At 45.8% G+C, this 19,202-nt stretch overlaps 1 protein-coding gene across 4 annotated transcripts; it reads right to left on the bottom strand.

Annotated features, from left to right (window-relative positions):
- Positions 1 to 240: 240 nt before the first annotated feature.
- TARS2 (threonyl-tRNA synthetase 2, mitochondrial) lies at positions 241 to 13,899 on the bottom strand. Of its 4 annotated transcripts, none has more exons than XM_055312372.1 (18): positions 13,793 to 13,899; positions 13,295 to 13,491; positions 12,863 to 12,986; positions 11,286 to 11,410; positions 10,227 to 10,344; positions 10,049 to 10,113; positions 9,706 to 9,784; positions 8,564 to 8,710; positions 8,314 to 8,412; positions 7,823 to 8,040; positions 7,174 to 7,336; positions 6,812 to 6,949; positions 6,561 to 6,638; positions 4,816 to 4,916; positions 4,499 to 4,600; positions 4,274 to 4,346; positions 3,584 to 3,698; positions 241 to 605 (listed from the first exon to the last, which is right to left on the bottom strand). In XM_055312372.1, exons 1-18 carry the CDS (start codon positions 13,856 to 13,858, stop codon positions 457 to 459), a joined length of 2,157 nt encoding a protein of 718 aa, XP_055168347.1. In that variant the 5' UTR covers positions 13,859 to 13,899; the 3' UTR covers positions 241 to 456. The 4 variants fall into 4 exon arrangements, 3 of the variants coding, with proteins under 3 accessions (XP_055168347.1, XP_055168346.1, XP_055168348.1); XM_055312371.1 differs by having other exon boundaries at positions 13,784 to 13,888; XM_055312373.1 differs by lacking the exon at positions 8,564 to 8,710 and having other exon boundaries at positions 13,784 to 13,888.
- Between the last annotated feature and the right edge of the window lie 5,303 nt (positions 13,900 to 19,202).

Below are 19,202 nucleotides of genomic sequence, written 5' to 3'. Positions count from 1 at the left end.
TTCCTCTGTGCATGCTGCCCGCTGTGGAGCAGTACAACCTGCTAGACTGGGGTTGAGGAAACAGGGTACGAAGGAGTCCAGGGTGGGGGACAGGACAGCTACCCCAAAAGCCCCATACTGGTGAGAGGCCACGGCTACCTCCTCTCTGTTTCGCCAGGGCCCCGGGACAAAAGAGAGAGGCAGAGTTAAACTCCCTTTTATCCTCTGCTCAGGAATCAGAGATGAAGATGAAGACACATACCTGGGAGCTTCAAGTTTATTCTTTATACTTTCACTCTCCCCACATCCAAACAGCTACAGCATTCCCCACATCAAATGACTTTCCAGGAGAGCAAACTCATGCCTCCACATGATTCTGAGGGGGTTGGGGGGGGTGCCTCTAGATTCTGGCAGTGAGGTCAGGCTCTCCTGCATGGAGGGAGGTGGGCGGCTCCTGCCACATCCATATACAAAAGCTCAGAACACTTCCTCAGCATCTGAGACCCTGGTGTTCTGGAGCTCCAGCAGCCGTTGCACAGCCTCAGTCAAGTCCCGCTCCCCGAGCTGGCGGTTATCTCGAGTCCGAATGTTCACTGTTTTCTTACTCTGCTCTTTCTGGCCAACCACTGGAGGAAGAGGGGAGGTTTGGGATTGTCAGGGTACACTTATCCACATGGAATATGCAAACATTCAAGAGACCTGAATCTTTAGGAAGAGTGAGAGCACAGCCCAGATATAGTTCAGGAAAAGGAGATACTTAGATGCCTCCTGCTCTCCAGTTCCCCGATCATCCTAATGAAATAAGGAAATGTTCCAGACATGCTCCACATGCCTTAGCACTTTCAGTAAGGAGCCTAGAAAGTACAGATAGTGGGGTCAGCCAGAGAAAGACAAACAGACCAAGAAGCAGACTCAGAAACTGTATGTTTGGACATTAGAGAGAGGGGAAGGTGGTAGGGGCACAAAGCACAAGGCAAGTCCAGGGGGTAATGGGGCAACTTGCTCTAAGTGCCATTGGGTGAGTGAGAGTATAAAACGAGAGAACTGAGTAACCTTAGTAAGAGGCGTTTCTGTTCCTTGTCTTCAAGACAGAGCTCTGAGTGGAGAAATGAAAAAAGGAACAAGGTGGCCTGACTTTACTCAAGGTCTTTCTCATCATTCCTTAGGGTTGACTCCCTCTGGGTGTAGAATAAACAAAGCTAACTAATTAACACTTTATTAATTCGTCCTGTCCCTTTCTCTGTAATGCTCCTTTGGTTAATTAACCTAACAGACATCAAAAGCTAGGATGAAAACTGTTTTCCTGAAACCATAAAACTCCTAGAAGAAAACATAGGTGGTGATATCTTGGACACCGGCATTAGCAACTTTATTCTGGATGTGTCTCCTCAGGCAAGAGAAATAAAACCAAAAATAAATTACTGAGACCACATCAAGCTAAAAAAGCTTTGCATAGCAAAGGAAACTATCAACACAATGAAAAGGCAACCTATTGAATGGAGGAAGATATTGGCAAATGATATATCTGGTAAGAGGTTAATATTCAAAATATGTAAAGAACTCCTACAATTCAACATCAAAAAACCCCCAACAGTCATAGTTGAAAATAGGCAGAGGGCCTAAATAGATATTTTTCCAAAGATGACATACAGATGGCCACCAGGCACTTAAAAAGATGCTTAACAACACTAATTATCACAGAAGTGCAAATCAAAACCACATGAGTTATCACCTCACAGTCAGAATGGCTAGTATCAAGAAGACAAGAGGGGCAGCCCGGGTGGCTCAGCGGTTTGTGCCGCCTTCAGCCCAGGGCGTGATCCTGGAGACCCAAGATCAAGTCCCATGTTGAGTACCATGTTGGGCTCCCTCAGGAAGCCTGCTTCTCCCTCTGCCTGCCTGAGTCTCTGCCTGCCTGCGCCACTGCCTCTCTCTCTCTCTGTCTCTCTGTCATAAAGAAGACAAGAAATAACATGTGTTGGCAAGGATGGGGAGAAAAGGGACCCTTGTTGGTGGGAATGCAAGCTGGTGCAGCTACTACAGAAAACAGGATGGAGGGTTCGCGAATAAACAAATCTTAAAAATATATATTGCCAATATATGGAAGCAACCCCAAGTGGCCATCAACAGACACATGGATACAGCCAGGTACCCTGTATGATTTCACTTTTACATGGAATCTAAAACACAAAACAAATGAATACATACACACACTCTCCCAACAGAAACAGTCTCATAAATACAGAGAACCAAAAAAGTGATGGTTGGCAGAGGGGAGCAGGGTAGGAGCATGGGCAGAATAGGTGAAGGGGAATAGAGATATAAACTTCCAATTATAAAATAGGTAAACCACAGTGATGAAACATATAGCATAGTCAATAATATAACATTATATGCAGATAGATGGTAGCTACGTTTATTGTGATGAGCACCTAGTAATGTATAGACGCATCAAATCATTATGCTGCAAACCTGAAATTAATGTAACATTGTGTGTCAACTATACTACAATTAAAATTTTTTAAATTTAATTAAAAAAATAGATTAATGGGGCAGTCCCGGTGGCTCAGCGGTTTAGCGCCGACTTCAGCCAAGGGCGTGGTCCTGGAGACACGGGATGGAGTCCCACATCGGGCTCCCTGCATGGAGCCTGCTTCCCCCTCTGCCTGTGTCTCTGCCTCTCTCTATCTCTCAGGAATAAATAAAATCTTAAAAAAAATAGATTAATGTTAAAGTTACTATGTATATAATTAAGAATAACCAGCAAAAAATACAAAAATTAAAAGAATAAAATGTGAGTCTAAAAAGAAATGCTATTTTTGCAGCAAAATGCTGATAGCTTTGGGCAATATCCCCAGAGCCAATGTGGTTCACACTATCCCAGCTCAAGATTAAGGGGCACTTTAGGGCAGCCCCAGTGGCGCAGTGGTTTAGCGCCGCCTGCAGCCTGGGGCATGATCCTGGAGACTCGGGATCGAGTCCCACATCGGGCTCCCTGCATGGAGCCTGCTTCTCCCTCTGCCTGTGTCTCTGCCTCTCTCTCTCTGTGACTCTCATGAATAAATTAATAAAAAAAGATCTTAAAAAAGGGGGGGGGGCACTTTAGTGGAGATGTCTGAAAATATGGGCCCAGCAGGTAAAATTCAAATACTGGCTGGCTACATAAAAACCCCAGCCTTAGTCTTGAAGGTGCTCACTATTTACCATATGTTGTAACAACCTAAATCTCATCAAATGTTTTCTCAAATGTCTGTGATTTTTTTTTTAAATGTCTGTGATTTTATATATATTTTTTGTTCTGCTGAGAATATTCTATACTACGTGTTAGTAAAAAAGTGCTTTTCGTGCCTGTGACATAATTCTCTATGTCTTGGCACAAATGCAAAGAATAAATCAGTAGTAGGAAAAAAGAAAAATTCTTCTGAGGATAAGAACTGGTTGCCAGGGGGGTGAAGGACCCTAGGGTCCAAATGGCTCAGGTGTCCTGAATCCAGCTCAGTAATTAACCCAAATATGCAGATGACCAAATTTAATAGGAAAGAGCAGTGCAGGAGGCCAGTAGGAGAATGCAGGGCTCCGAGTGCATGTGCTGTTGGTTTCTTACCGAACTGAAAGTTGTAGTGGGCGAGCTGAGCCCGGCGGACTCGCCGGCTGAGGGTCAGTCCTGAGTCGGCATCCAGGTCACAAACCAGTCCTGCAGCCTGTAGCCTCTGCTGTGCCTGGGGCAGAGAGGCAGAGGTTTGATGACAGGAACTGAAAGCTGAGGAGCTAGAATAGTCTAAAACCAATCTTCCCCATGCACTGGATCTGTTCCTCCGTCCTCTGCCTCAAGCCTCTCATTTCCTGTGGACAACCACTCCTTGTTCATCTCTACACCGAGGCCCCTCCCTAGCCCTGTAGTTTGGTCTGCCTCCTTCTGGAGGCAAGCTTGTCACCAATTCCCCAATTCTGCCTGCTGTAGCCACAGAGCCACCCAACCAGCTACTTGACTCTGGTACCATCCATATTCTTACTTCTCTCTAGAAAGCAAATGCAAAACCAACATTTCTCTAAGCCCCTTTTGTGCCAAGTACTCTGCTGTCAGAGTTTAACATTTGTTAATTTGTTTAATTTTCACGCATCTCCACAGGCATCTCTCAGATGTGGAATTTCTAGCATAAAGGCTGGCAACCATTTGAGCCCAGCCTTGGGCTCCAAGTGCTATTCTGTGTGACCCCGGCCTACCCATTGCTCAGCCCTGGACTACAGCTAGTCCTGCTTCAGCGCCTGTGCACACAGCCCTGCTTCCCCTCACCTCCCTGGCATATTCTTCTTGCTCAGCTCCCACGGGGATGACCACTACCTGGAACGGCGACAGCCACAATGGCCTGGTGGAGAGGAGAGGAAGGCAAACTATTTACTCCGGCTTTGACCATGAGTGTGGCTACAGAGTCGACTTGAGAGGAAAATGGAAGAGGGAGTCTGAGGAGACCAGGATCTGGAGCATGCACTAACAGAAATCTGGGGCCAGCGGTCTCACCATTTTCCCCCATAGCTTTCCGCCAGCACTCCCAACATCCTTTCCACAGAACCTAGCACTGCTCGGTGAATGAGGACTGGACGCTCGGGGACTCCCGCCTGCCTTGGAGGGAAAAAGGGAGATGAATGGAATAAAGAAAGTGCACAAAATGTGCACCCAAAAGGTTTCCAAGAAATATTCAGGTTTCCAAGAAACATTCAGCTCCAGCAAAGGTGTAGAGGATTGGGGTTTCATTTTTGGGGACAAAGAAGGGAAAATTGATTTCCACCTATTCTGTTGGCAGCCAAGGGAAAAGGAGATGGGGCAAGGTTCTGTACCCCTTGTACTGGAGGTCAAATCTCAGAGGCAGCTGGAAGTCAAGCTGGATTGTGCCACACTGATGAGGCCGGCCCAGGGCATCATGGAGGTGCACATCAATCTGGAAGAGACAGACGGGAGGACAGAAGAGCAACCAGAAGCAGCATATACACTCTACTGAATGTACCACCCACCCTCTACCTACCCACATCCCAGGCTGTTTTGGGAGACTTATCACCCAGCTATAATATACTCTAAGTCACTCATTGGGCACTCCAGCGGTGGCTCTTTCTACTCAGTAATGGCAGAACTTTAAGGGACATCAACACCGACATGAATGACCCACCCACACCCTGGCCTCTGAATTCCTTAAGCTTGTCATCTCAAAGATCTTCATGTGCACTCATGCATGGATACAGCCTTCATCTTGTCATTGCTCAGAATGGCTGCACCTCTGCAATAGTGCATCACACACCCTACTCTGATCACTATCTTTTGGTCTTTTGGCTGACAATTATTCCTACCAATGGCTCTTCAATTTCTAGATTCCTTAACTCCTCTTTTTCCTTCCCATTCACAGCCCCTACCCACCTTTCTTTCCCCATGCAGATGGAACCTGGTTCCCTTCTACCATTGTTCTCCTGTCACATCTCCATGGCAATACCCCAACCTGGTGGCACTCTTGCCTCCCACCTCCTTGGTCCTGCAACAGAACCCCTCAGAGCTGCCCAACATGTCCTATACCACACAAATGCATAAATGGGGACTGCTGCCACCATGCTAGTCCCTGTTTTGAACCTCAACTGGGCCCTCGCTATTGTTAGCAATCCTCTGCTGCCCAAGTCAGTTTTGTGTTCTGTTCTCAAGGATTTTCAAGCTTTCTCTTCTTCCTATTGTCACTGCCCTCACTGCCAACTCCCCCTCTGCCCTACTCCCATCTCAGCAAATGATCCTGTCTCCTATCTCACAGTGAAATCGGATATGATGTCACGAGATGGAAAAATGTCTCCATTTCCTGTCACCACACCTAGACTTCCTTGCATGTACCCCCACCTTTCTTCCTGCCTCCGGAACAATGGCAAAGGTGGTCTCTTGAAGGCTCTCAATCCTACTCCTCAAGCCTCACCAGGAAATTCCCTCTACTGAAACCCCTCTACAACTTCTACTTCTCTCAGACCCAAACAGATTCTCTTTCATTCTCAAATTTCTCCCTTTATCAAAATCTCTTTTGACTACCCAGGCCCCTTTGGCTACTCTCCTTTGCTTTTTCAAGAGCCAAAATTCTCAAAAGAGTTAAGTTCATTTTTCACCTCTGACTCCCAACTCCAGCTTACTTTACCAAAAATGGTCCTTCAACATCTAACAGCCTTTTCACTGAACCCAGCAGACACTTTCCAGTCCTTTTCCCCCCTAACTTCTTCCAGCTTGCCCTGCAAGTTTTTACCCTGCCCTCAGCCTGCTCTGGAATTTCTCCGTACCTGGCCAATAATGACCTTCCAGGTTATTATCCTGCAAGAAGCCTTTCCTGACCCTCCTGAGTGACATGCTTCCTTGATACCTATACAGTGGGGATTCGGTGGCCCCAAAATGCCTATTTACCTCCCATACCCTTCACAAGATCATAAGCTCCACGTGGGCAGGAGACATACTGCTCTTCTTTATATCCTAGACAAGTTTAAAAATATTCCTTTGTGCCTATTAAATATGTAAATAAAACAAAACAAGAGATGAATAAATAAAACTCTTAGCAGGGTCCCCTACATACCTTAGGCCCATAAAATGCACCATCTCCAGGTTTGAGGTCCCAGGGTTCTCCAAATTCTTCCAGGGCCCGTTGAAGGACCTTTCAGAGGGAATGAGATAAGAGAGGAATGTGTCATCTTAGAGTTTATGAGCAATAGAGCCTTCCAGTCCCCAACAAATGACCTGCTTAGCATATGCCCCTAAGGAGGACCCTGATTCCTATCTCCCCCACCCCTATGAGAGAGTGGTTTATCTGCCTCTTCACCTGCTTACCTGCTCAGCCTGGTCCCAAAGGCAAGACTCTCCCAGGAAGCCAGACGGCCGGGTGGATAGTGCCAGGCGGAAGGAGAAGCCAAGGACAGCATAGACAGAACGCAGGAAATCAAGACAGCCTTGGATCTCTTCTTCAAGCTGGAGGCAGAAAAAACAGTGGGTGAGCTGTACACTACCGAGTGCAGGAGTGATGGGAGTTTGGGGGAGGAAACACAAGGCAAAAACATAGAGAATGGTTAGGGTTCCCATGTAACCGAGTTGTAGTATACGAAGAGGGCGACTGGCAGTTGGGAATGTTGGCAGTTCATACGGAACACAGAAAGTGGCTTAGAACTGCTCTGGTGGAGCTGGGGAAAGGTCACCTGATCTGGTGCACAGAAGATGTGAGCATCATCCTGCTGGAAGCACCGCAGCCGGGTCAGTCCCCCCAGACTACCAGAGGCCTCAGCCCGGTGCAGGACCCCAAAGTCTGCCAGTCGCAGAGGCAGCTCTCGCCAGGATCTGGGCCGGTGAGCGAACATCAGGCTAAAGATGGGGTATGGGAGGGTCAGGGCCACAGGAAAAAGTAGCCCCTGCAGACCGCCCCTCTATGTAATGTGCTTGCTTCCTCTCTCTGCCCCTTAGTGAACCACCTCTCCAGCCTTGGCATGCCCTCCCACTGAGTCCTGTCAACCCCACTCAGCACAGTTTGAACCTGACCTGTTTGAAAGTTCATTTCTTAGAAACAACAGTAGCAGACCTCATTTACTGTGCTGCTATTCTGTGACAGCGACTGAGGTGAAAGAGGAACTTTGGACAGCAGTTCCAAACTCCAGATGTTACACAAAGGGACTAAGACTTAGGGAGGTAAGATGGTTTTCCCAACTCCACATGGTTAGCTGAAGAGCAGATTCAGAACACAAATCAGGTGTCCCAGGGCTCTGCCAAGGTGCTTCCTCTTACTTCATATTTGACAACTTGGTTGCCTATCCCAGCCCTGGGAGGACTTAGACCTCCTGACTCCTATCTCACCAATGTGCAGGGCAGTTCATGGGCTTGAGGGCAAGCGTGTCTGTGGAATGGCTGGTAGAGCAGACACTCAGGGAGCTGGCAAGCCTGTCAGAGCCTGGGGGCTGCAGGACAAACATATCTTCCTGATAATGTTCCCAGTGTCCTGACAGTTCCCAGAGTTTCGCCGAAAACAGTGTGGGGGTTTTCACTTCTGAGAAACCACGGCGGGTGTACTCGGCCTGCAGAGGAGGATATAGACACAGGTCAGAGTGACTGGGGGAGGAGGCAGGGTGGCAGGGATATGATTCTCCGGAGATCTTAGCCACAATCTGTTAAGTACCATATTCTCTTTCTGCACTCCCATCCTGTGGACCACACATTCCTAGGACCTTGTTAAAGGTCACCTGCACTTTACAATGTTTATGTTTAATCTCGCTCTTTTAACACTTGGCCTCTTCTGGGCCCCAATTTCCTCCCTGGACTTCCTTCCTCTCGACGTGGGTCCCCCTTACCCTGATAAAAGCCACCAGTGCATTATACACCCTTGTCCCTCGAGGCAGGAAGAAGCAGCTCCCGGGGCTCAGTTCATGAAAGAAGAAGAGCTCCTGTGCCTGTGCGCAGGAATGGCGGTGTCACTCAAGGGAGAAAGTGAGGACTTTGGAAGAAACTGATGGAGCTGCTCAATCTCTTGGATTTGGAATCTGCTCCCAACTTTGCCATCAGATTCCCTCACACCAACTCCCCTTCTCCCAATCTCTGTACCTTCCCAATGCGCCGGTGGTCCCGTAACTCCGCTTCCCCCTTCCATTCTTCCCAGGCCCTCAGCTCCTCTACTGTGGGAAAGGAGATCCCTGACACCCGTTGCAGTGTCTCTGGGGTACCCGAAGACCTCCACAGGGATGAGGAGTTCTATGAGAGGACACAGGGAGTCAAAGGGAAGATGGTGGGGGGGGACTGCAGGCACCTAAGCTCTCCTTCAATGATGCTAATCTGATACTGAGCTTAAGCACAATTGTCCCGTCTCAGTGTTCACTCCGTTTCCCATTGCCTTCACCAGACTACTATCCCCCCAGACTCCCTGCCATGTTTATAGCCTTAGAGATGCTCCTCCATCCCCCAACTTCTAATCAATGACTGCTCATGGGAGTAACCCTAAGCTCTGGTCAAATGTCCATCTATCCATCCACTTATCAATCTCCCACACTATGTCCTACTCTTCTTAGCCACATGAAATTCAAATGCCTCTGCTTGCTCTTTTCTTGAACAATTTAATAAGAAATTGCCTGTGTTTTATAGCACTTTTAGTTTTTCCTCATACTTTCTCCTGTGTTAGCTGACTCTGTCTCAGTGATGTGGATTTATTGGCAGGAAAAGAATAACAATAACTTTATTTTGAGATGGGGAAAATGAGTAAGGAGATTCACCCAAGGCCATATACTTCACTGGTGGGAGAGCTAGGACTAAGCACAGATGGCTAGGTTTTCAGTCCAGGGCTTTTGGCTGTATATACCTGCCTCTCCCCTTGCTCCCAATTCCCATTCCACCTAATAAATAACTCACCTGACCCAGGAACAGTATTTTCATAAAAAGCATGCCTTTGACTTACGGTATACTCCCTGCACCTTTCAAATGGTGTTGTATATACCCTCTCTCCACAGAAGCCTCCCCTACATGACCTTGTCCAACTTGTTCACATATTCCCTCTCTATCTCCCTACCACTGAGGTCCAACTACAGAATGTGAATTGGCTTCTGGGCCCCGGCAGGGTGCCCAGCATCTGCCATCAGACTGGGAGTTTGCAGAAGGTACGAATGAAGAGAGGGGCTAAGAGATTATCTTCCCTATTCCTCTGCTTATCCCAGTGAACACAGGAGTCTCAACCTAACCCTGCCCTCACAACTGACCGTTAGCAGCTTCAGTCCTCCAATCTGTCCAGTATGCCGAAGGTGGGGGCCCCGGCAAAGATCAACCAGCATGCCACACCTGGGAGAAAGAAGAGGCCACTTAGTGGTTCTCAAATTCTTGAGCTTCTAGTCTTCTCCCTCTCATGGCTTTCAGTAGACAGGAAAGAAAGTAAAGAACTATTCTACAGAGGGAGCAAGAACAATGGGAGATAAAATTATTTCTTGTTCCTATTCCTTTTCTGGAGGAACAGATTACTTTCTACCTTCTTTCCCTCATCCCATCTCTGGGCTTCTTTGGTGCATCCCGCCTCTCCCTCTTTCTGTCCATTTTGACAACTCTCACCCATATACTGTTGCTGTGGGACCTGTCACTTTCTCTTCAATCAGGCGAAGCTTAAAGGGGTTATCCTGGAAAGAGAGTGAGGATAAGTCTTTATTCCCATAAAGATGTCCTGGAAGAGAGCTACCCCTTCCCTCATGCTTCTGGATCTTCCTCCTAAATGTGTGCCCCTCCACCTTACCTTGAATAGCTGGCGAAGCTGATCCTGGGACACCTCTAACCTCCGGAAGGGTTGAGCAGCAGCTACAAGTTCTTGGCAAATCTGCTCCAGAGCAGGCAGCTCTGAGCCCCGGACTGTCCTGAAAAGAAGATAGTTGGTTGGCCTGCATCTGCTGAGAAGCATCACCTGGTGCCAAACCTGCTGATCGGAGGTGAAATCCTGCTCTCCAGAGACATTCAGAATTATTGGCAAAGAGAGACAAACTGAGAGAAAACATAATTAGGAAATCAGGTATAAATTTTCCAGCAGGAGCAAAAGCTCTATGTATGAAATTAAAAGCTGGACGCAGGCAATATGAATGGACAAAAATGGAGCCACAGTAATGAAGGATGAAGTAAAATTAAAGAATTCATAAAGACTAGAGAATTTCAAGCAGAACTAGACAGGAAAAGAAAGGCACAGACCAGTGGAGAAAATGGCACCAATGTCACAGCTGAGGCCTTTAGAAGCCCTTCCCCAAACTTTCTCCTCCAAACTGAACATGCCTGACACCCCAGAAAAAAGGAGGCAGAAACCACCCTTGTGAAAGGGTACACACTCAGTTATAAAATGAATCAGGTTTGAGGAGTTAATGTATAGTATGGTGACTATAATTGATAATTCTGTTTTGTTTATATATTAAAATTTATAAGAGTAAACCTTAAGCATTTATACATACACACACTTAATCAAACCAATTGTGAGAATCCTTTCACAATGTATACAAACATCAAATTATCAGGTTGTACACTTTCTTATATTTAAAATTTTGTTTGTTGGTTTGTTTATGTCATTTCTACACCCAACATGGGGCTTGAACTCACAACCCCAAAATGAAGTCACATGCTCTTCTGACTGAGCCAGCCAGGCTCCCCTCACATTGCACACTCTAGTATAGGTGCTATCAAAGTGAGCACTATACACTTTAAATATATTACTTTATCAATTATACTCTAAAAAGTTGAAAAATGAAATAAAACACAGTTAAATATCTAAAAGAGAAACCACCCCAGAATCATTCTCTTTTCTTGCACTACTCACCGCTCCTTTCCCAGGAAGAAATCATGGTAGAAGCCACATTCTGTACTTGGACCTCGGCAGAGGACAGCACCAAGGAGTTGTTCAGCTGCTGCCCCAAGGACGTGGGTGCTGGAGTGCCAGAACACCTGGGTTCACAAGGAAGGAATTCATACCCTCCTCCTTCAAGCCCTCAGAGAAGCTGGTGTGAAATCAGTATGGCTCTTCTACAGAAAACTACCAGAAAATGGGGAACCTGACCTTGGGGTGAACGCTAAATAATAAAAAGAAACAAAAAAACTGAAAAGAAAAGAGAACGAAAAGCCAGTAGAGGCAATGCACAGATGAGAGTAACCCTCAGCGCCACTCCTTGGTGCTTCCCAGTCCTGGAGCTCAGAAGCACAAGCCCAATCTTCTTTTGTTGGTCCTATAACAACCCCCTTTAGGGCTTCAGAGTAAACTACCTTCTTAAGATAGTAGTTCCTAAGGGCTCTGTTTGGTCTTTGAGTTCTATTTTTTTCTATCCCAGGAATCTAGTGTGATGCAACCCCTTTTCTATTGTTTGTCACCACTTGTAGGTGACAAAATTCCATTTTTCTGGATCCTAATAGATGAGGTCCATATTACCTAAGCTGACCCGAAGAAGACAAAGTGGGAAGGAGGTCAGCGGCGGAAGCCAAGTTAGAATTAAAAAATATATGCTACAGATAACTAATAATGTTTATGCCTATAAAATCAAAGGGACTGAACTGGCATTATATCCTTCTATTTTCAGCTTATGATCCCTCCTCTCTACTAGCACAAATGATGTCTACTTAATAGACCCAGTCTGAAAACTTTCATCATAAGCTGTTTTTTAAGATTTTACTTTTTTATTTGACAGAGAGAGAGCGTGAGCAGAAGCAGGCGGAGTGGGGAAGGGGAGAGTAGGCTCCCTGCTGAGCACGGAGCCTGACTTGAGGCCTCAATCCCAGGACCCCGGGATCATGACTTGAGCTGAAGGCAGACACTTAACTGACTGAGCCACCCAGGCGTCCCTCATAAGTTTCTAGCTTAGGCAGGGCTAGTCAAGACAAGCTATCTGTGGTATGTCTCCCTCCTAATTGCAAACGGAGAAACTGAGGCAAAAGAAATACTAGAAATAGGTCTACTTAAATATCACTTAGTTTAGGTACTCCTGAGTGATGCAGTTTGTTAAGTGTCCTATTCTTGGTTTGGGTTCAGGTTGTGATCTCAGGGTCCTGAAATGGAGCCCTGTGTCAGACTCTGTGCTCTGTGCAGAGACTGCTTGGGATTCTCTCTCCCTCTGCCCCTCTGTACACCCCCTACATCTCTTTCTCTTTTTAAAATAAGTAAGTACACCTTTAAATTAAAAAATACATATTGGGGCGCTTGAGTGGCTCAGTTAAGCATCTGCCTTCGGCTAAGGTCATGATCCCAGGGTCCTGGGATCAAGTCCTGCATCAGGCTTCCTGCTCAGCGGGGAGCCTGCCTCTCCCTATGCCCTGCTTGTGCATGCTGTCAAATAAATAAAATCTTTAAAATATACACATATCCCTTAGTTTGGTTATTATGGCATTCCCAAAAACAAAGAAACTTACTGCTTTGCCCTCTGCAGAACTAAATGTCAGAAATTTGAGGTCAGAATCTGTCTCCAAGGGTCGCTCCAGATCATAAAGCTCTCCATTCACTTGAGCAGCCACTGCAGTATCTGCCACTGTTGAACTTGGTGGAAGGAGGGGCGAGGATAAAGAAAAAGACATGGTTACAATCCACAGGGGAAGAGAGGGACTAATCTCTCAAAACTCCAAATTTGCAAATGGGGAAAGGTGTAACCAGAGCAACAAAATCTATAATTGCTTTTCCTGATGGATAATAAATGAAGGGTAGGCACTCTGAAACTAATGCAGATAAAAATGAATCCTCAGGAAAAGGCGATCTTGAGAAGAATGGAAGAGAAACAAGCAGAATTTTCATTCCCCGCTCAAGTCCTGCGAAGTACAGAGACAGGATACTCCTGGTGGGTCTGGTACCTCATCTGCTGGGCTAGTTGGTAAGGAGTCGTGTTCCATGCCACAGCGTCCACCTTTTGGCCTCCAGGGAGGGTTATCTTAATTGTCTGCCGTTCTTTCTGTGTCCTGCTCGCTAACCTCTTCACCTGGGCAGTCCATAGCTCCTCAAAAAGGCCAAGCCGCTCTGCCAACCAGTGTGGAGGGTTCGGCACCGGTGCCTGGAGGGAAAGATGCTAGGAGGTAACAGGGTCCATCATTCCTCTTTGGGCTTGGGGCTGGTGGGAGATGAGGGCATGGAAGTGGTCTTGGTCCCGATCCCTCGTCTGAAAGAGGACTGGGCGACACAGGGCTGGGAGCCCTTGTTCCTCCACCCGTTGACCCTAGGGAAAAGATGGCTGCACCTAAGGACTTGGGAAGCCCGCCCAGGGGTAGGGGTGTCCGGCTGGGCTGAGAGCCTACATCTCAGCCCACAGCTGGGCTGGATCCGAGCGGTTCATAACTTTTGGGTACCTCACGCACCGTGTGTAGCCCGCAGATCTGCAAGACCGGGAGCCGGAGCTGCCGCCACCTGCGATACAACCCCATGTTCCTTCAGATCGGTGCCTACATCCTTAAACAAATCGTCGCCGTTTCTCCTTCACAGGATTCCTCATTGGCTGCTGGCCCAACACCACCCATGCCTATGGGCTCCTGAGGCTGCCACTCTAGGCTGGGCCCGCCTTCAGGAGATCCGCAGAGGTACGCCCCACACAGCGCGGGCCGCGGTGCGGGTGGTTCCGGGTGAGCGGAAGACCTAAACTGTTACACACACCCGCAATCCCGAAACCTGAAATCCCAGCCCAAAGTAGCAATAACGTATTCTGCAACTTTGAGGACAGGGGCAGGAAAACGCCTGAGAAATGAGAGTGGGAGAAAAACGGACGGGAAAGAGGAGCTAGTCATTTCCTTTTAACCATAGGTTTTTACATAGTCTTTGCTGGCAGGTAGAAAAGAGGTAAGAGCATAGTCCTTGGAACCTGACACTCTAAATCTTAGATCTGTCTGCCATTCACTGTGGAATTTTGGGTGGATTATATAATTTATTCTGAGCTTCAATTTCCTCATCTATAAAATGGGAATAATAATAAAACTTCCAACTGCTGAGGTTAATTTTATGGAAACCGTGCCTCACCACAATGGTGACAAGCAATTAGAATAAATGAATTCAACGACTTTGGGGCTGGAGCAGAGAATCTGCGGGGGGCACTTGTTGGAATCTCTTCACAGTCCTAGTGTTTATGAGGGACCTTAAAGACCTCTTAATCTTACAGATGGGAGACTTTAAGGTCAGAGAAGATAAGTGACTTAAGGTCAAAGAGTAAGTGCTGGTTCAAGATTTTGAATCCAATTCGTACACCCTTCTATCACACCATGCTTTCTCTAACAGTAGGGTTGATTTCCAATGTACTCCCCATCACTTCAGAAAGAGATGCCTGACCCCAGAACCTCAGCTGTCTGTTTCCTGCACAAGACCTTGCCTCTCATTTCCATCCTAGCTCTCCACTTCCTTGATCTCTTCTCTTCCCACTCCCTGCAATATCTAGGACAGAGGACTAGGCATGTTTGATTTATTTTGCAAAGTAATAACTGAAACACGGTCACATTTGTGGTAAAGTAGGAGGGGAAATGGACTTGGGGGGCAGCTGTAATGTTCTCAATAACTCCCCTTGATCCCCTCACCTGGGGGTGGGGATGGTTAGAGATGGTTCTCAAGTTTCCAGTGCTGATAGAATCAAGGATTGTGGAGGAAGAGCTGTCAGAGAAAGCTGTTTAATATAGGCTTCCAGAGGCCAGAGGTTCTTTCTGGTGAAGGCAGCAGTTGACTTGAATCACAGGCACCACTCTGGATCTGGTTCCATCTGCTGACACCCTGTAATACAAAAAGAAATAGACAAGACTGTGGAAGAGGAAGATTACTTGTGTGTGGGAGGGGTGGTCTGGAGGGTTGGAAAAAGGCAGACAGGGTTTAAAATGACATTCAGAAAGTGTAACAACAGGCAGAACTTTTCCGATGGCTTTGCACCCAAAAGAATGGGAATGTTATATTGCAGGTAACAAAGTGATAGGTTCTCAATAATTATTGAATTAAGAATGTATCAATAACTGTATTGACCTAAAACTCCAAAGGATACATTTACTAACACATACATTCTTTAATCATTGTCCTCGTTTAGGATAGTAGAAAGATGGTAGAATAAATAGGCTACACAATCATGGCAGCTCCCTGTACTCATCCCTCAAACATGTACTGACTTACTGTGTGCAATGTCCTGAACTGAGGGCTCATAGGATGCCCATCAATCAATGACTAACATCATCACCTATGTAACTTGTGTTGCAGTGGAGGAAGGAATGTTAGGAGTTATTTTATTCTTCTTGTAGCAACAAGCCAGCCAGCCATCAAGGAATAGCAAGCTAGCTACAGCCTATTCATTAATCACCAGTTCTTTTACAATTTCTGACTTCTCACGGACTACCATGTGTCAGCCTCAGGAATTTTAACCCATTAGTCTGTCTGGGAAATGTCTATCCCTAAAATTGCTCTTACCTTCCACCCAGAATATCACTGAACACCTACTATGTGCCAAGTGCTACACCTATCATATTTGATTTCAAGAACAACCCTGACAATATCTCCTCCTATGCTCCCTTTAAAACATGGAAAATGATCCTCAGAGAAGTCAAATCCTAGCCCTAGCTCTAGCCCATCTGAATCCAAAACCTGCGTTATGCCATGCCACCTTTCAGCAACTGGAATAGTCCTAATGCATCGCAGAGCTCTTTTTCTGCAGGGTACATCACTTGGAGGGCCAAAGAGGCCTTAAATATACAGGGAGAAGATAAGCCAAGAAAAGCATCTAACTAGATTTTCTCTAATCAAAGTTAAGGAAAATTAAGTATGAGAAAATAATGCCAGCAGATTTCAGAGTCCAGAGAAAAGGCAATCCTCAGTTAAGGGTATCCAAGACCACTGGTCACATTTTTAAAAATTCTCAGCTTTACTCTTAGAATCAGCATCACAAATTAGCTAAAGCTTTGGTTGAACAAGTATTATTTTTGTATTCCTAAACTATATGTAAGAATACTCTCCATTGAAGGTAAAGTCCAATTCCTCTTGTCATCGGGACATACCTCCAAGTCTATCTTAGCTCTTCACAAAATTTCCCTGCACCCAGGAAGTAGAAAAGATACCAGAGGTGTAAAAAAAAAAAAAAAAAGAAAAAGAAAAAAAGAAATGTAAGAGAGTCGAATATATAAAGAAAGGTTTATGTCATTGTCACTAAATACTTTTGAAGCCCAGAGAACTAGCCAAGTGGCTAAAAGTGCAGTAGGTGGTGTAGAGAGGTTAGATTTATTTAAAAGCAAAAAACAACCGCCCCCCACACACAAATTCCTTAGTGAGGAGATGTAGGATGGGGCCAAGCTTTTAACTTTGCTTTAAGATGCCAAAAACAGTAAGTCCAGCCACATTTGCTGATAAAAAAGGAGGGGGAAGCTTCCTACCAAGGCACAGGGATGAGCCTTTGGCTTACCTAGAATCTCTACTACACCTTCCTTTCTCCAAGACAACTCTATTTGTCTGGCGCCAGTGCAGGGATGTCAGCTTAGGTTGATGAGATAAAAAGGCAAGCACATAGTAATGTGAAAGGTCTTAGATACACCTGTATAAGGCAATGTACAACTAAGGCCCATTACCCAATAATCAAAGTTTCAGATTAATACTTTACTAATTTCTAGTGCCCATGACAATGACTGGCTATCTGGAAGATAGAGGATCTTAAGTGTAAAGGATTCCTAGCCAGGGAAGAAACAAGGAACTGGATGCTGCATCTCGTTTCTTTCTACCCACTGCAACCAAAATACAGCTAGGAAAATGTAGAATGTTTCAAGTTCTCTGAGCTCCTTCTCCCCACAAATTATGCAGCAAAGGATTTGCGTAATTCATAAAAATAAAGGGGACAGAGTGGGGATGAGGAAGTAAAGTTGCTGGAACATCGAATTTGCTATGACCCCAACAGACCCAGGGCCGACTGGTTTAGCCAGGACACTTTTGAATCAAACAGAAACCCGCAGCCTGCACTTGTGTTTTCTGTTGGCCACTGCTCACTAGTCCCTCCACCCACATCTGTATTTTCAACTTTTGACTCTTGTTACAGTATGAACAAAGGGAGAGAGAAAAAAGAAATAAAGGTATACGATAAAGTGCCATAAAGTAATTGCAGTATCAATTCCTAAATAGATCCCAGGCTTCTTACCGGCTTTCCTGCAGACTCCTAAGCATAAAATGTTTTCCTCTCCCCCTATGAGCCAGATGTAATTAGCACTTTGCTCCTTTCCTTTAAAGAGTGTGTGCTTCTCCTTACTTGTACAAGGGGGAAGGGAGAACAGGATGTTTACTTAAGAGCTGCTATCTCACTTGCAGGTGAATCTCTTGTGGCTTTGTCTATGAAGCCTTAATGAATTATTACTCAGCAATTGTGAACAGCAGGGGATGGGACTCGTCTATACAGTTACTCATAAGCAAGTATGAGAAACGCCCCAATACCCCAACACCCATTTGGATGGTGTTTATTACTGTCTACATACATGTGGGGTAACTCATCCCTCTTATGTAAGATTGGCTTAAATAAGACAATTTAGGGGGATGAAATTAGGCATTTTCAACACGCCCAGAAAGACCACTATAGAAGTCTAAAAGCTGTGGCTTCCTTGGAGATGGAGAAAGAAATCAGTTGGGCAAGTCAAGGTTCCAAGTGGGGACAAGAAAAAGGGTGAGCCAGATTCCAGAAGCAGCCAGTACAATTGTACACCCTATATATTGGGTGTGTTCCTAGGCTATTTCCTAAGTGTCTGGTGACACACGCATGTAGCTTCATGTAACGAAGGCTGCTATTTAAAGCCTTCTACCCTGCCACTGACCCAGGTGGGCTCTAGATGTGGTGACTCTTTCTTTATCCCTTAACACCAACATTCCATTTATTAAACCTCACTGGAGTATGAAAAAGGGATGGGGCAAGAGAGGGGTTAAGTGTGGCTTATGTATGACAGATTGCCAACATACAGCAAGACGGTTTGATATGGGCAAAGAATTGACCAGAAGGAACCTCTTACTACCACCGCCCCTGCCAACTCTATGCGTGCTTTTAATTTTTTTTTTTTTTGAGGGAGGTGGGCAGAGAATCTTAAGCAGGCTCTACATCCAGTGTGGATCCCAATGTGCGGCTCAATCTCAAAACCCTGAAGATCATGACCTGAGCCAAAATCAAGAGTTAGACACTTAACCGAGTCACCCAGGCGCCCCTTCTATGCTTGCTTTAAAAATGCTTCTTTGCTGGCAATTGTACAACTTTTTGAAGGCATACACAAATAATTATCCATACAGTATTATCCCGCTTCATTATCAACCACTCCTTGAACATGATTTCACCCCACCCACCATCCCTTTCCAAAAGTGAGTTACACAAAGGATCAAACAGAAAACCCACAAGGTCATGGAGATCTGAGAGGCTCAAATTGCCTTCAGGAACACTGAATGCTCAAGTCAAAGGGGACACCTGGATGAGATCAATGTGTGTGTGTGGGGGGAAGCCAACCACACAACAAAGGAAACCATACTTTATTAAACTGGAGAACAAAAACATAGTATTGGGGACAAAGATAAAAAAGAAAAAAGGAAGAACGGCTGGAAGAGAGGCAAGGTCACAAAGAAGGGACAAGGGTGGTCTGTGGTATCTGTGTGCCTCAGAAATATGCAGGCACACACATGGTCCCCTTGATACCTCTCGCACTTAGATCAAAAAGCCAATACAATCAGATCTTCAGAGATCTATCCAGGCTTTCTTTCTGCATCCTGTTGTTGGTTTCACCTTCAGCCCTGGACAGTCATGTA

Source organism: Nyctereutes procyonoides, unplaced genomic scaffold (assembly GCF_905146905.1).
Source record: "Nyctereutes procyonoides isolate TBG_1078 unplaced genomic scaffold, NYPRO_anot_genome, whole genome shotgun sequence".
NCBI lineage: Eukaryota > Metazoa > Chordata > Mammalia > Carnivora > Canidae > Nyctereutes > Nyctereutes procyonoides.
The sequence above is the reverse complement of the archived record's forward strand: the minus strand, read 5'-3'. Positions and strand labels throughout refer to the sequence as shown.

What these genes read in the sequence shown, in the direction of transcription:
- TARS2 (XM_055312371.1), bottom strand. Translation starts at nt 13,858, where the DNA reads ATGGGGTTGTATCGCAGGTGGCGGCAGCTCCGGCTCCCGGTCTTGCAG. An exon ending in TTCTTCCTGGGAAAGGAGCG is followed by an intron (nt 10,345 to 11,285) that starts GTGAGTAGTGCA and finishes TCTTCTTTTCAG; the next exon opens with GACAGTCCGGGGCTCAGAGC. An exon ending in AGCTTCGCCAGCTATTCAAG is followed by an intron (nt 10,114 to 10,226) that starts GTAAGGTGGAGG and finishes CTCTCTTTCCAG; the next exon opens with GATAACCCCTTTAAGCTTCG.